The 12,952-nt window shown below is 68.3% G+C and overlaps 2 protein-coding genes across 10 annotated transcripts; one reads left to right on the forward strand and one right to left on the reverse strand.

Annotated features, from left to right (window-relative positions):
- Positions 1 to 675: 675 nt before the first annotated feature.
- SMARCC2 (SWI/SNF related, matrix associated, actin dependent regulator of chromatin subfamily c member 2) lies at positions 676 to 9,298 on the forward strand. 8 transcript variants are annotated; one of them, XM_027669305.1, is made up of 29 exons: positions 676 to 999; positions 1,142 to 1,261; positions 2,158 to 2,243; positions 2,557 to 2,638; positions 2,716 to 2,808; positions 2,904 to 2,973; positions 3,078 to 3,147; positions 3,245 to 3,320; positions 3,406 to 3,537; positions 3,631 to 3,746; positions 3,852 to 3,982; positions 4,086 to 4,145; positions 4,222 to 4,259; positions 4,506 to 4,636; positions 4,723 to 4,794; positions 4,873 to 4,986; positions 5,311 to 5,464; positions 5,594 to 5,686; positions 5,915 to 6,037; positions 6,104 to 6,166; positions 6,243 to 6,501; positions 6,826 to 6,987; positions 7,061 to 7,125; positions 7,212 to 7,341; positions 7,420 to 7,586; positions 7,664 to 7,798; positions 7,886 to 8,201; positions 8,341 to 8,715; positions 8,893 to 9,298. In XM_027669305.1, exons 1-29 carry the CDS (start codon positions 889 to 891, stop codon positions 8,967 to 8,969), a joined length of 3,621 nt encoding a protein of 1,206 aa, XP_027525106.1. In that variant the 5' UTR covers positions 676 to 888; the 3' UTR covers positions 8,970 to 9,298. The 8 variants fall into 8 exon arrangements, with proteins under 8 accessions (XP_027525106.1, XP_027525107.1, XP_027525110.1 ...); XM_027669306.1 differs by having other exon boundaries at positions 5,918 to 6,037; XM_027669307.1 differs by having other exon boundaries at positions 818 to 999; positions 3,852 to 3,976; positions 8,893 to 9,297.
- A 108-nt stretch (positions 9,299 to 9,406) lies between these two features.
- On the reverse strand, positions 9,407 to 12,601 carry MYL6 (myosin light chain 6). Of its 2 annotated transcripts, XM_027669314.1 has the most exons (7): positions 12,519 to 12,601; positions 12,220 to 12,247; positions 11,090 to 11,233; positions 10,838 to 11,011; positions 10,173 to 10,250; positions 10,024 to 10,062; positions 9,407 to 9,632 (listed from the first exon to the last, which is right to left on the reverse strand). In XM_027669314.1, exons 1-6 carry the CDS (start codon positions 12,519 to 12,521, stop codon positions 10,034 to 10,036), a joined length of 456 nt encoding a protein of 151 aa, XP_027525115.1. In that variant the 5' UTR covers positions 12,522 to 12,601; the 3' UTR covers positions 9,407 to 9,632; positions 10,024 to 10,033. The 2 variants fall into 2 exon arrangements, with proteins under 2 accessions (XP_027525115.1, XP_027525114.1); XM_027669313.1 differs by lacking the exon at positions 10,024 to 10,062.
- Between the last annotated feature and the right edge of the window lie 351 nt (positions 12,602 to 12,952).

Genomic DNA, 12,952 nt, shown 5'->3' on the forward strand with positions numbered 1-12,952 from the left:
GGATAGCACCGGGATCCACCGGGGAGCTCTGCTCCGGAACGGGGCATCACACCGGGATCCACCCGGGATCTCACCGGGGCTCCTCGCCCCACCTCGGGGCCACAGCCGCTCCAGCCTCCCGCACAACACACATGGAATTATAGAATGGTTCGGGTGGGAAGGGACCTTGAAGCCCATCTCATTCCACCCCCTGCCATGGGCAGGGACACCTTCACCAGACCAGGCCGCTCCAACCCGGATTTGGGCACTTCCAGGGACGGCGCAGCCACAGCTGCTCTATCAAACCCATCCCAGTGCCTCACCACCCTCACAGGGAGGGATTTTTTTGCTCATATCTAATCTAAACCTCCTCTCTCAGTTCGAACCCCTTCCCTCCTGTCCCGTCGCTCCGAGCTCTCCTGAACAGCCTCGCCCCATCTTTGCCGTGAGTTCCCTTCAGGTCCTGGGAGGCCACAGTGAGGTCACCCCGGAGCCTTCCCTTCTCCAGGCCGAGCAATCCCAGTTCTGCGGCCTTTCCTCACGGCAGAGCCGCTCCATCCTTCTCTCTGCTCATCTCGGTGCCTCCTCCGGGCTCGCTCCGACAGGTCCAGCACAGCCCCGGGGGCCGGTAACGGAGACCGGGGGCGGCGGTACCGGAGCCGGGCCGGCAGTACCGGGGGGGGAACGGCGGGACCGGAGCCGGGCCGGCGGGACTGGAACAGGGCCGCGGTACCGGAACAGGGCCCCGGAACAGGACCGTGGTACCGGAACAGGGCCAGCAGTACCGGAACACGACCGGCGGTACCGGAGCGGGGCCGGCAGGGGGAGCGGCGGCAGCGGCGGTACCGGCGCGGGGCCCGCAGGGGGAGCCCGCGGGCGGCGGAGGCGGCGCGGCCCGGCCCGCTCAAGATGGCGGTGCGGAAGAAGGACGGCGGCCCCAACGTCAAGTACTACGAGGCCTCGGACACCGTCAGCCAGTTCGACAACGTGCGGCTCTGGCTCGGCAAGAACTACAAGAAGGTAGGTGGGCGAGGGTGCGGTGGGGCAGCGCCGCCGCCCCGCGCCGGGCCCGGCCTGTCACGGCGCCGCCGCCGCCATCGCCCCCCCCACACCCACCGCCGCCCCCGGGCCCCGCGGCCGCGCTGACCCCTCGCCCCCGCAGTACATCCAGGCGGAGCCCCCCACCAACAAGTCGCTGTCGAGCCTGGTGGTGCAGCTGCTGCAGTTCCAGGAGGAGGTGTTCGGGAAGCACGTCAGTAACGCGCCCCTCACCAAGCTGCCGGTGAGAGCCGCCGACACCGGGCATGGGGGGGACACGGGGGGGCACGGGGCGGGCACCCGGGGGTCTGGGGACAGGGCCCCGAGCGGGGAAGGTGCCCCAAAAGGGTGCAGGGATGGACCCCGATGGCCCTGGGACGGGGTCCTGGATATCCCGGGGAAAGCTCCAGTGAACAGGGGGACAAGGATCTTGGCTCGGGACAGCACCCAAAGATGTGGGGACAGCACCCTGATAGCCAGGGCCAGCCCTCAGTACCCAGGGGACAGCATCCCAGTCCCCGGGGACAGCCCCAGCGAGCTGGGGACGAGGCCCTGGTGGGCAGGGACAAGGTCCTGAGCAGGGACAGTGCCCGAAAATGTGGGGTACAAGACCCCAAAGACCTGGGGACAGGGCCCGGGATGGAGCCCCAGTGAGCTGGGGACAAGGGCCTGAGTGGGGACAGCACCCGAAGCCCCAGTGACCCCGTTCAGCATTGCAGTGACCTGGGGACAGCACTGACCACGGACAGCAGCCCTGGGACAGTGCCCTGCTCAGGGACACGCCCCAGTGTCCCGGGGACAGTGCCTGGGAACGCTGGGGCACCGTTCTGCTGCTGGCAGCTGCCCACAAGCAGCATCTGTGCCCCAAGGACCAGGGGACAGCACCCCATGGCCCTGGGGACGGCGTCCCTACACAGGGACAGGTCCCCAGCTGGGGACAGTGCCCCAGCCCTGCGGGGACTGCATCCCAGCCCAAGGCACTGGATGAGGGGATGGTGCCCTGACACAGGGGTGTCACCCCGATGGAATGGCACTGAGACTTGGGGATGGAACCCACACATGGGGGTGTCACCCCAACAAGGGGGTGACACCCTGCCCAGCTCCCCCCCCACCCCCCTGACCCACCTCTTCCCCTTGCAGATCAAATGCTTCCTGGATTTCAAGGCGGGGGGAGCCCTGTGCCACATCCTGGCAGCGGCCTATAAATTCAAGAGCGACCAAGGATGGTGAGCACTCACCTGCACCCATCGGGACGGGGGGTCTGGGGTGGCTGGGGGAGCCGTGAGGGGGTCCTGGGGGCAAGGGTGGGGGTCCCCTCCATGGGAACACCCTGGGGTGGCCTTGGGCAGGGGTGCACGGGGTGGGCTGGTTGTAGGGCTCCCACCTCCAAGCAAACACGTGCTGGGCGGTGTCCCCCCCCCCCCGCCCCCCTGAGGGGGTTCAGGCGCGTGTCCCACCCCCACCCCCCCCAAATTTTGGATGCTGACAAGGAGACCTGAGCTGTGGCTTTCATGAGAGTCGCTCTTTTCTTCCAATAAGGCGGCGTTTCGATTTCCAGAATCCCTCGCGGATGGACCGCAACGTGGAGATGTTCATGACCATCGAGAAATCCCTGGTGCAGGTAAGAGGCCCCATCCCTGAGCCCCCCGCGCCCCCCTGTCCCCCTCCAACCTCACCAGTCTGCTCTCCACCCCCCAGAACAACTGCCTGGCCCGGCCCAACATCTTCCTGCACCAGGAGATTGAGCCCAAGCTGCTGGGCAAGCTGAAGGACATCGTCAAGAGGCACCAGGTGGGTGGCAGCGCTGGGGTGGGAGGCACGAGGGGGGGTTCTTCCAACACCTCATCCTGGTATTTAGCCCTGGATCCAACCCCCGGCTCTCGCAGGGCACCGTGACCGAGGACAAGAGCAACGCGTCCCACATTGTCTGCCCCGTCCCCGGGAACCTGGAGGAAGGTGGGTGTGAGGGAGGGGTTGGGGGTGTCAGAGCTGTGCCTGGGAACACGAGAGGCTCCAGGGGGGAGGCAGGATCAGTGCCAGCCCCCCTATGTCTCCCACAGAGGAGTGGGTCCGGCCAGTCATGAAGCGCGACAAGCAGGTGCTGCTGCACTGGGGCTACTACCCAGACAGGTGAGAGGGCCCAGGTGGGGGGGCTGAAACTTTGGGGAGCCTCCTGACCCCCAGAATCGCCGTGGGTGCCACTCTGACCCCCGTCCTTCACCTGCAGCTACGACACGTGGATCCCCGCCAGCGAGATCGAGGCGTCCGTGGAGGACGCTCCGACGCCAGAGAAGCCTCGGAAGGTAACGGGGGTTCCCTGGGCTGGGGGAGCAGCTGCAGCCCCCTCCCCACCCCCACGCCTGACACACCCCCACACCTGCCCAACAGGTCCACGCCAAGTGGATCCTGGACACGGACACCTTCAACGAGTGGATGAACGAGGAGGATTACGAGGTGACAGACGAGAAGAGCCCCGTCACCCGCAGGAAGAAGATCTCGGCCAAGACGCTGACAGACGAGGTCAGAGCGGGTGCAGAGCCCCCCATAGAGGGGGTGCTGGGGGCCTTGTCCCGCCCAGCTGAACCCAGTGCCATCCCCCCATGTGCCTCCCAGGTGAACAGCCCCGACTCGGACCGGCGGGACAAGAAGGGGGGTAACTACAAGAAGCGGAAGCGCTCGCCTTCCCCGTCACCCACCCCTGAGGCCAAGAAGAAGAACGCGAAGAAGGGGTGAGCTGGGGCGGTCCAGGGAGGGGGTCTGGGCCCCACAGAGGCTGTGGGAGGCTGGCCCTGGGGTGGTGGTGACTGGGCATGGGGGGGTCTCTCCCTTCCCAGACCTTCCACCCCCTACAACAAATCCAAGCGCGGGCACCGCGAGGAGGAGCAGGAGGACCTGACAAAGGACATGGACGAGCCCTCGCCCGTCCCCAACGTGGAGGAGGTCACCCTGCCCAAAACAGGTCAGGGTGAGGATCAGAAGCCCCCTCACAAGGTTCCCCCCTTGTGAGCTGGACTGGGGTGGGGTGGGGGTGTCCTGGGGGTGCTCAGTGCTGATTTCCTCCACCACAGTCAACACCAAGAAGGACTCAGAGTCAGCACCTGTGAAGGGGGGCACCATGACAGACCTGGGTGAGTGAGGCACTGTGGCAGAGCCCCGGGACCCCCGGCCTGGCAGTGCCCAAAACCACCCCTCTCCTCCCTTCAGATGAGCAGGAAGATGAGAGCATGGAGACAGCCGGCAAGGTGAGCCCAGGGAAGGTGTTCCCAGCATGGGGAGCACCACTGCTCGATGGTGTCACCTCTTTATCCCTCTTTCCTTGCCCCTCTTCTGGGTGCAGAAAGGCCCTTTTCTGCCCATCCCCTCAGCCCTGGGGCTGCAGGCACCTTTGCCCCAGGCCGTTGGCCTCAGCTTGCTCTCGGTGAGGATGACGAAGGGCGCAGAAGGGGGCCCAGGACCCCCTTGCCAATGCTGTGCTGGTCTGTGGGCAGGACGAGGAGGAGAACGGCACTGGGAGCAAGGGGGAGCAGGCCAAGAACCCCGACCTGCACGAGGACAACGTGACAGAGCAGACCCACCACATCATCATCCCCAGCTACGCTGCCTGGTTCGACTACAACAGGTACAGGGCTGGCTGAGGGGGAGGACGGGGATGAGGAGGGATGAGGAGGGTGTCCAGACCACCCACCCGAGCGTCTCCTCTTGCAGCGTCCACGCCATCGAGCGCCGCGCCCTGCCCGAGTTCTTCAACGGCAAGAATAAATCCAAGACCCCCGAAATGTGAGCCCTGACCCCCCCGTGCCACCCCCCGTCGCCCCCGGGGCCGTGCCCAGCGCTCACCCCCCTGCCCTCCCGCAGATACCTGGCCTACCGCAACTTCATGATCGACACGTACCGGCTGAACCCGCAGGAGTACCTCACCTCCACCGCCTGCCGCCGCAACCTGGCCGGCGACGTCTGTGCCATCATGCGGTGGGTGCGGTGCCGGGGGGGGGGTGGTTTGGCACCCTCGTGCTGGCAGGAGACCAGGGCCGGTGGGGCTGGGGCTGGTGTGGCACAGCAGTGCTGACAGGGTCAGTGTGGCACCTCAGCACTGATGGGGTCAGTGTGGCACCCTGATGCTGGTGGGGGTCTGGTGCCACTGGGCCACCCTGGTGCTGGTGGCGCACCAGGCACTGGCAGGTTTTGCGTGCTGGTGCTGACAGGGGTCTGGTACCAGTGGGGCAGGGGTGGTCAGTGTGGCACCCCACAGACACCAGTGGGGGTCCGGCAGGGTCTGATCCCAGCTCTCCGCAGGGTCCACGCCTTCCTGGAGCAGTGGGGCCTCATCAACTACCAGGTGGACGCCGAGAGCCGGCCCACCCCCATGGGCCCCCCGCCCACCTCCCACTTCCACGTGCTGGCCGACACTCCCTCGGGGCTGGTGCCGCTGCAGCCCAAGACGCCCCAGGTGGGTGCGGGGGGCGTCCGCCCCGCCCAGCCGCGACCCCCCCCTGCCGCCCCCCGGTCCCCTTGGGGGCCGGGCGCGGGGTGGGGCGGGGGGTGGGGGATGCACAGCTTCGATCCGTGCCTGCCTCAGGGCCGGCAGAGCGACGGCGACGCCAAGACCGGCCGCAAGAGCAAAGAGATCGAAGAGCTCGTCAGCGAGACGGTGAAGGGGAAGCCGGAGCTGGTAGGCGGCTCCTTGGGGTCCGTGCCCCCGCCGCTGGCCGAGGAAGGCTCCTTCCCTCCTCCCCCTCGCGCCCCGCATGCCGCCCTGCCCCGGGGAGCAGGGACGCGGGGGGGACACCGTGACGAGACGGGGCACGAAGGCTTCTCTGGGATGGAGGGGCGGGGGGGGACTGGTATCCTGACGTCCTGTCCCCCCACGGCCGCATCCCAGCGTCCCCTCTCCCCTCAGCAGCCGACCTCGGCCTCGCAGCAGATGCTGAACTTCCCGGACAAGGGCAAGGAGAAGCCGGCCGACATGCAGAACTTCGGCCTCCGCACCGACATGTACACCAAGAAGAACGTCCCCTCCAAGGTGGGCACCCCTCGGCCTGGCCCCGGCCCCCCGCCCGCCGCCCCTCACCCCTCTCTCCCCCTGCAGAGCAAAGCTGCTGCCAGCGCCACGCGGGAGTGGACGGAGCAGGAGACGCTGCTGCTGCTGGAGGTGAGTGGGGGTCCGTGGGGAGAGGGGAGCAGGGCTGCCAGACCCCGCTGAGGCCCCCCCCCGCTCCATCCCGCAGGCCCTGGAGATGTACAAGGACGACTGGAACAAGGTGTCAGAGCACGTGGGCAGCCGGACACAGGACGAGTGCATCCTGCACTTCCTGCGGCTGCCCATCGAGGATCCCTACCTGGAGGACTCGGAGGCGTCGCTGGGACCACTGGCCTACCAGCCCATCCCCTTCAGCCAGTCGGGCAACCCTGTCATGAGCACCGTCGCCTTCCTGGCCTCCGTCGTCGACCCCCGCGTCGCCTCCGCCGCCGCCAAATCGGCTCTGGGTAACACGGCTGGGGCAGGGGTGCAGCCTGGGGGCTGCAGGAGTCCTGGGGCAGAGGGGACAGGGACCGTGGGGACAGGGAGGAGTCCTGTAGGAGAAAGGAATGAGTCCTAGAGGGGACCCTGTAGGAGGATGAGTCCTATAAGGAATCCTGTAGGGCATTCTGTAAGGAGACAGGACAAGTGTTATGGGGAGAGGGATGAATTCTGTGGGGAACCAGGATGAGCCCTGCAGAGCTGGGACAAACCCCCCAAGGGATGCGCAGTGCTGGGGGGCTCCAAGGGGTGCTGGGGTCCTACTGAGGCCTCCCTGGCACTCCCCCCAGAGGAATTCTCCAAGATGAAGGAGGAGGTGCCCACGGCGCTGGTGGAGGCCCACGTGCGCAAGGTGGAGGAGGCGGCCAAGGTGACGGGCAAGGCCGACCCCGCGTTCGGGCTGGAGAGCAGCGGCATCGCCGGCACCACCTCGGACGAGCCGGAGCGGATCGGTGAGGGGCCGGGGGGGAGGTCAGGGCTCTGGGGGGGCAGTGGCAGGGCCTGAGCCCGGGTTTGTGTCCCCAGAGGAGAGCGGGGCGGAGGAGGCGCGGGCCGACGCGCAGCCGGCCGAGGAGAAGAAGGAGGCGAAGGTAGTGGGGGCCGGGGAGGGGATGGGGGTCGGGGAGGGGGGCTGGGGCAGGATTTGAGTGGGGCCGTGGGGCCGGTCCCTCCCCAGGAGCCCAGGGACGGCACCACCGAGGAGGAGGCAAAGGAGAAGCCTGGGGAGACACCCAAGAAGGAGGAAGAGAAGGGGAAGGAGGTGGAGGGCGAGAAGGAGCCCGACAAGGGTGACAGCGACGGTGCAGGTGAGTGGGGGACCTGGCAGGGCTGGGGGACACCGAGCCCCCCACGACACTGCTGACATGGCCCCCACTGCGCCACAGGAGAGCCAGAGAAGGAGAAGGAGGTGAAGGAGGGGCCAGATGAGGCACCCAAGGAGCCTCCGGAGCCCGAGGCCGAGCGCAAGGCCAAGGTGGAGCGGGACATCGGCGAGGGGAACCTCTCCACCGCCGCCGCCGCCGCGCTGGCCGCCGCTGCCGTGAAGGCCAAGGTGAGGGCTGGGGGTCTGGGCTGGGGGGCAGCACAACCCAGATGTGAGCTCTGACCCCCCTGGGTGGCCTCCCCCAGCACTTGGCAGCCGTGGAGGAGCGGAAGATCAAGTCCCTCGTGGCGCTGCTGGTGGAGACGCAGATGAAGAAGCTGGAGATCAAACTGCGGCACTTTGAGGAGCTGGAGACCATCATGGACCGGGAGCGCGAGGCCGTGAGTGCGGGGCCATCCCCGGGAGGGTGGCGGGTGCTCATCCACTTGTCCCTCCCGTCCAGCTGACCCCGCCGTGTCCCCCCCCAGCTGGAATACCAGCGGCAGCAGCTGCTGGCGGACCGCCAGGCCTTCCACATGGAGCAGCTGAAGTACGCGGAGATGCGGGCGCGGCAGCAGCACTTCCAGCACCTGCAGCAGCAGCAGCAGCAGCAGCCGCCCCCGCTGCCCCCGGGGGCTCAGCCCCTGCCCGCCGCCGGAGCCCCCCTGGCCCCCGCCGCCCACCCCTTGGCCGCGCCGCCCACCCCGGCCATGGTGGGCCCCCCCGAGCCCGTGGGGCAGCCGCTGCCCGGGGCCCCCCCGCCGCAGCCGCCCCCGCCACCGGGAGCCCCGAACGTCCCCCACGGTGAGCAACGGGGTGGGCTCGGGTGAGGGGGGCCCCGGGGGTGTGGGGTCTGTCACCGACGCTCTCCCCGGTGCCGAGGGCTGGGGCAGGGAGGGGGGTGTCTCTGTTGGGGTCTCCTCACCGCCCCTCTCGCCCACAGCCCCGGCGCCGTTCCCTGGGCAGCAGCCGCCGTCCCAGAGCCTGGCGGGGACCCTCGGTGGCAGCGGCCACCCCGCCGTGCCCGGTAATGCTCCCGCGGCCCTGCCCTTCGGATTGCCTCCATCCGCCATCCCATTGAGCATGGCTAACCCCCCTGCCGACCCCCTGGGCGCCTCCTTCCCCGCTAACCCGCCCCCCCTCCCGCTGCATGGGGCCCTGGCCAGCAGCATGCCGGGGGGCGGGGGGCTGCCCCCCAACTCCCACCCACCCGGCCTGGCCCTGCCGCACCTCGCGGGGGGCTCGGCCGCCGCGCACAGCCCCGCCATCGTGGCCGCCGTGCAGGGAAGCCTCCTTCCCAACCCCGGCCTCCTCGCAGGTGAGACATGGGGGGGGCACGGGGGGGACGCCGGGAGCGGGCGGATCACTCGTGGGCTCGGGGCCGGGCGGGGGCCTCAACCCTTCCCCCCGGAGCTGTGGGGCAAGAGGTGCTCGTGCACCCCCTTGCCCCCCCCCAGATGTGACCCCCCCCCCGTCCTTTGTGTTCTCTCTACAGACCAAGGCCCCCCCCTGCAGACGGACCCCATCGCACCCACCCCCAGCACGGCCACGCCCGTGCCCCCCACGCAGTGAGCCCCGGCCGGGGCCCAGGACGCCGCAGCCCCCCCAGACCGGCCCCTCCCGCCCCTGCAAGGCACCCCAAAGGACCCCCTGCCCACCTCGACCGACCTCCCTCCCCCCCCCCGCTTTGGTATTTTTTTATGATTGTCCCAGATTTTATTTAAGTGTTGGTCTCCCGGGGGGGGCTGGGACCCTGCTCCCCCCCGGCTGTTTATGAGACAGCTCCAATCCCACCTGGCACATGGGCATTTCCCCCCTCCCAAACCCAACCCCAACACCCACCCGGCTCCTTCTCCTCCTCCCCTTTTTGTTTTTGTTTTTTGGGTTTTTTTTCTTTTCTTTTTTTAAAAAACCAATAAAAATAAAATTCCAAGTCCCTGGGGCGGGAAGAAACAGCCTCGTGGTGCTGGGTCTGTCTGGGGAGGGGGGACACACGAGGAGGGGAGGGGTCACATTCAACGTTCTGAGACTTTATTTGATGCTGTGGAGCAATAATTTAGCCGATGGGGCCGAGGGGGGGCTGGGGGCGTCAGGGGAGGGGGTGGGACAGTGGGGATGTGGGGATGTGGTGGCGGTGGCAGGAAAATGAGGAAAAAGGCACAAAACTGAGTGGGGGGGAGGGGACATGAGGGGGTAGGGGGAGTCTTCAGCCACTCAGCACCATCCGGACCAGCTCTGTGGAGAGAAGAGAGAAGGGTGAGGAGGGGTCTGGTGGCCCCCCTGTCCCTAATCCCGGAGAGAGGCAGGAAAACCAAAGTCAAACGGCTGAAGAGCGCAGGGAGAACCCGGCGTCGCCACGGGGGGAATTGGGGAGGGGGGGGCTCCTGCAGCCCCCCCAGAGCAGCACCCACGTCCCGGCCCCGCGCGCAGGGGGGGCTCCATGCAGAAGGACATGCGGGGGGGCAGCAGAGTGGGGGCTGCACCAAGGGCGAGAGCGCAAACCAGGCGGCCTTTTTTTTTTCTTTTTTTTAATAAAAAAAAAAAGACACCAGGGCAGGAGAAAAAAAAAGGAAGGAAAAAAAAACAACTAGAAGTAACTGAGGGAAGGGGCGGGGGGAGGCGTTACCCCTGCGGCGTCACCCTGACAAGATGTGTCTCACAAACGCTGGGAGGAAGGAAGGAGACATGATGGTCAGGGAGGGAGTGTGGTCACGGACGAACCCCCCCCGGGACCCCCAGCACCCCTGGGACCCCCCTCCCACCCCCAGCCCTCACCTTCGTAGTTGATGCAGCCGTTGCTGTCCTCGTGCCCGGCCACGAGCTGCTCCACCTCCTCCTCTGTCATCTTCTCACCTGTGAGACATTTGTGTCACCCTGGGGTGGGGGGACACACACTGGGGGTCCCCAGGCCTTGCAGGGGGTCCTGGGGGTGGCTGGGGGCTTGTGATGATCCCAGGGCTGGTGGGAGCTGATGGGATCCCTGCAGTTGGCTGGGCTTTGGGGGTCCTCAGGGATGGCCGAGGGGTCCCTGAGGGGGTCCCCTGCATTAGTGCCACCAGGACCCCCATGTCAGCACCTCCAGGAGCTCCAAGGCACCAGGATCCCCACGTCAACACCGTAAGGACCCTCAGGGCACTGAGACCCCTGTGTCAGCACCACTGGGACCCCCAGGGCAAAACAACCCCTGAATCTGCACCTCCAGGATGCCCAGAGCACCAGGACCCCCCTGTCAGCTGCACCGAGACCACCCAGAGCACCAGAGCCCCCCCGCCAGCCTCCCATCCCACTGGATCCCTGGAACCCAACACCTCGGGGACCCCACTCTCAGACCCCCCCCCCCGACCTCCCTCTCTGGCCCAGGTTGGGTTTCGTTTCCCAGTGAGATCTGGTTTCCCCGTGGACATCAGGGTTTGGGGGCCCGGGGGGGGGCCGAGGCTCACCCAGGGTGACGAGGACGTGGCGGATCTCGGCGCCCATGACGGTGCCGTTGCCCTCCTTGTCGAAGACCCTCAGCCCCTCCACGTAGTCCTCGAAGCACCCCTGGTCCTTGTTCTTGGCGATCGTTTGCATCATGGGCAGGAACTGCTCGAAGTTCAGCGTCTTCACGTTCATCTCTGTGGGACAGAGCACATGTAGGAGGGCTGGGGGGCCGGGGGGGCCCGGGGGAGGGAATAGGGGGATCCCCCACTCACCATCACTCTTGGGGTTGCCCAGCACCTTCATGACCTCGGCGTTGGTGGGGTTCTGGCCCAGCGCCCGCATCACGTCCCCGCACTGGCTGTACAGGATCTTCCCATCGCCTGTGCGGTCGAAGAGCTGGAACGCCTCCTTGAACTCTGTGGGACCACCGTGTCAGCAGTGCCAGGACCCCCGGGGCACCGGGCTGCCCAACACGCCAGGACCCCCCGTGTCAGCGCTGCCAGGACTCCCACGTAAGCACTGCTGGGATCTCCAACCCACTGGGCACCCCCCCCATGTCAGCACCACCAGGACCCCCAGGGCACGGGGACCCCCGACTTAGCACCTCCAGAATCTCTGCATCAGCACCACTGGAACCTCTGCGGCAAAAGGACCCCCGACTCTGCACCTTCAGGACCCCCCGTGCACCAGGAGGCCCCCATGTCAGTGCCTTCAGGACCAGCAGCAGCGGGACCCCCGTGTCAGTGCCTCTGGGACCCTCAACACGCTGCCGGCCCTCCCATCCCGCTGTATCCCTGGAACTCAACACCTCCGGGACCCCACAGCCGCTTCCCCGGGACCCCGCACCTCGGGGACCCCACTCCCAGCCCCCCCTCCGGCTCCGGGTCGGGTTTCGTTCCCCGGTTGGATCCCGTTTCCCGGTGGGATCCGGTTTCCCGGTGGAACCCGACGCCGGCCGGGATGCAGGTCGGGCCGTCGCCCTCCGGATGCTGCCCGGGCCGAGCGGGAGCCCCGCGGATCCCGGAGAACCGGGAGCGCTCAGGAATCCGCGGCCCCGCCCCGCAGGAATGCGCGGCCGAGGCGCGCTGTGCCCATATAAGGGCAAATTGCGCAGGAGGGGCCCGGACACCCTCCGGTCCCGATGCCGGTCCCGCAGCCCCGGTCCCGCAGCCCCCAGTCCCGCAGCCCCCGGTCCCGCAGCCCCCGGATCCCCCCGGTGCCCCGGAGCGAACGGCCCCGCCCGGGACAGACTTTGCCCGGTAAAGGCCCCGCCCGCGGCCGCGCAGGAAGCGCTGGGGGCGGCGGGGCCGGTCCGGGGGGGGTCCGTTCCTGATACCCCGAGCTGGGGCGGGTCCAGCCCCGCTCCCGGTGCCGCTCCCGGTGCCCGGTGCCGGTCACTCACCCGCGGTTTGCTCCTCCGAGAAGTCGCACTGCGGGGGAGAGCGCGGCGGTCAGCGGGCACCGGCATCCCCCGGGGGGGATGGAGCGACCGCCCGGTGCCCGCCGAGCCCGCCCGGTGCCCCCCGCGCCCCCGCCGCATCCCCCGGTGCGACCCCCGCCCCGACCCCCCTCCAACCCCGCCCCGCCCGAGCATCCCCCCCCGCCCCCGCATCCCCCTCCGCCCCCGCATCCCCCGCCGCTCCCGGTGCCGCTCCCGGTGCCGCTCCCGGTGCCGCTCCCGGTGCCGCTCCCGGTGCCCACCATGGCGCCGGCCGCTCCCGTTCTCTCCTGCGTTTCTCGGGCGTCACCGCGCGCGGCGTCACCGCCGGTAATGAGGGCGGGGATTATTCATGAGGGAGGGTGGGGAAACCGGGAGACCACGCCCCTCCTCCTCCTCCCCGGGGGGGAAATGTTTTGGCTATAGATGGGCACGGAGCGGACACCCTCCCCACCCCACGGGGGGCACCTCCCCCGAGGGGACACCCCATCCCACGGGGGACACCCCATCCCACGGGGACATCCCACGGGGGACCCCCCAGGGGACACCAACCCCCCTCACGGGCCCCCCAGTGAGGGCATCCCAAGGGGGCACCCCACGGCCCACGGAGGGCACCCGGGACTGGACCCCACGGGGGACCCCTGTGGGACACCACCAACCCCCGGGACCCCCCTCAGGAACACGCGAAGCCGCCGCT

This window comes from Corapipo altera, unplaced genomic scaffold (genome assembly GCF_003945725.1).
Source record: "Corapipo altera isolate COAL_440 unplaced genomic scaffold, ASM394572v1 223, whole genome shotgun sequence".
Classification (NCBI taxonomy): domain Eukaryota; kingdom Metazoa; phylum Chordata; class Aves; order Passeriformes; family Pipridae; genus Corapipo; species Corapipo altera.

What these genes read in the sequence shown, in the direction of transcription:
- SMARCC2 (XM_027669305.1), top strand. Translation starts at nt 889, where the DNA reads ATGGCGGTGCGGAAGAAGGACGGCGGCCCCAACGTCAAGTACTACGAG. An exon ending in GCCTGGTTCGACTACAACAG is followed by an intron (nt 4,637 to 4,722) that starts GTACAGGGCTGG and finishes CTCCTCTTGCAG; the next exon opens with CGTCCACGCCATCGAGCGCC. An exon ending in GGACGAGCCGGAGCGGATCG is followed by an intron (nt 6,988 to 7,060) that starts GTGAGGGGCCGG and finishes TTGTGTCCCCAG; the next exon opens with AGGAGAGCGGGGCGGAGGAG.
- MYL6 (XM_027669313.1), bottom strand. An exon ending in CCACGTCCTCGTCACCCTGG is followed by an intron (nt 10,251 to 10,837) that starts GTGAGCCTCGGC and finishes AATGTCTCACAG; the next exon opens with GTGAGAAGATGACAGAGGAG. An exon ending in CGGCTGCATCAACTACGAAG is followed by an intron (nt 9,633 to 10,172) that starts GTGAGGGCTGGG and finishes TTCTCTCCACAG; the next exon opens with AGCTGGTCCGGATGGTGCTG.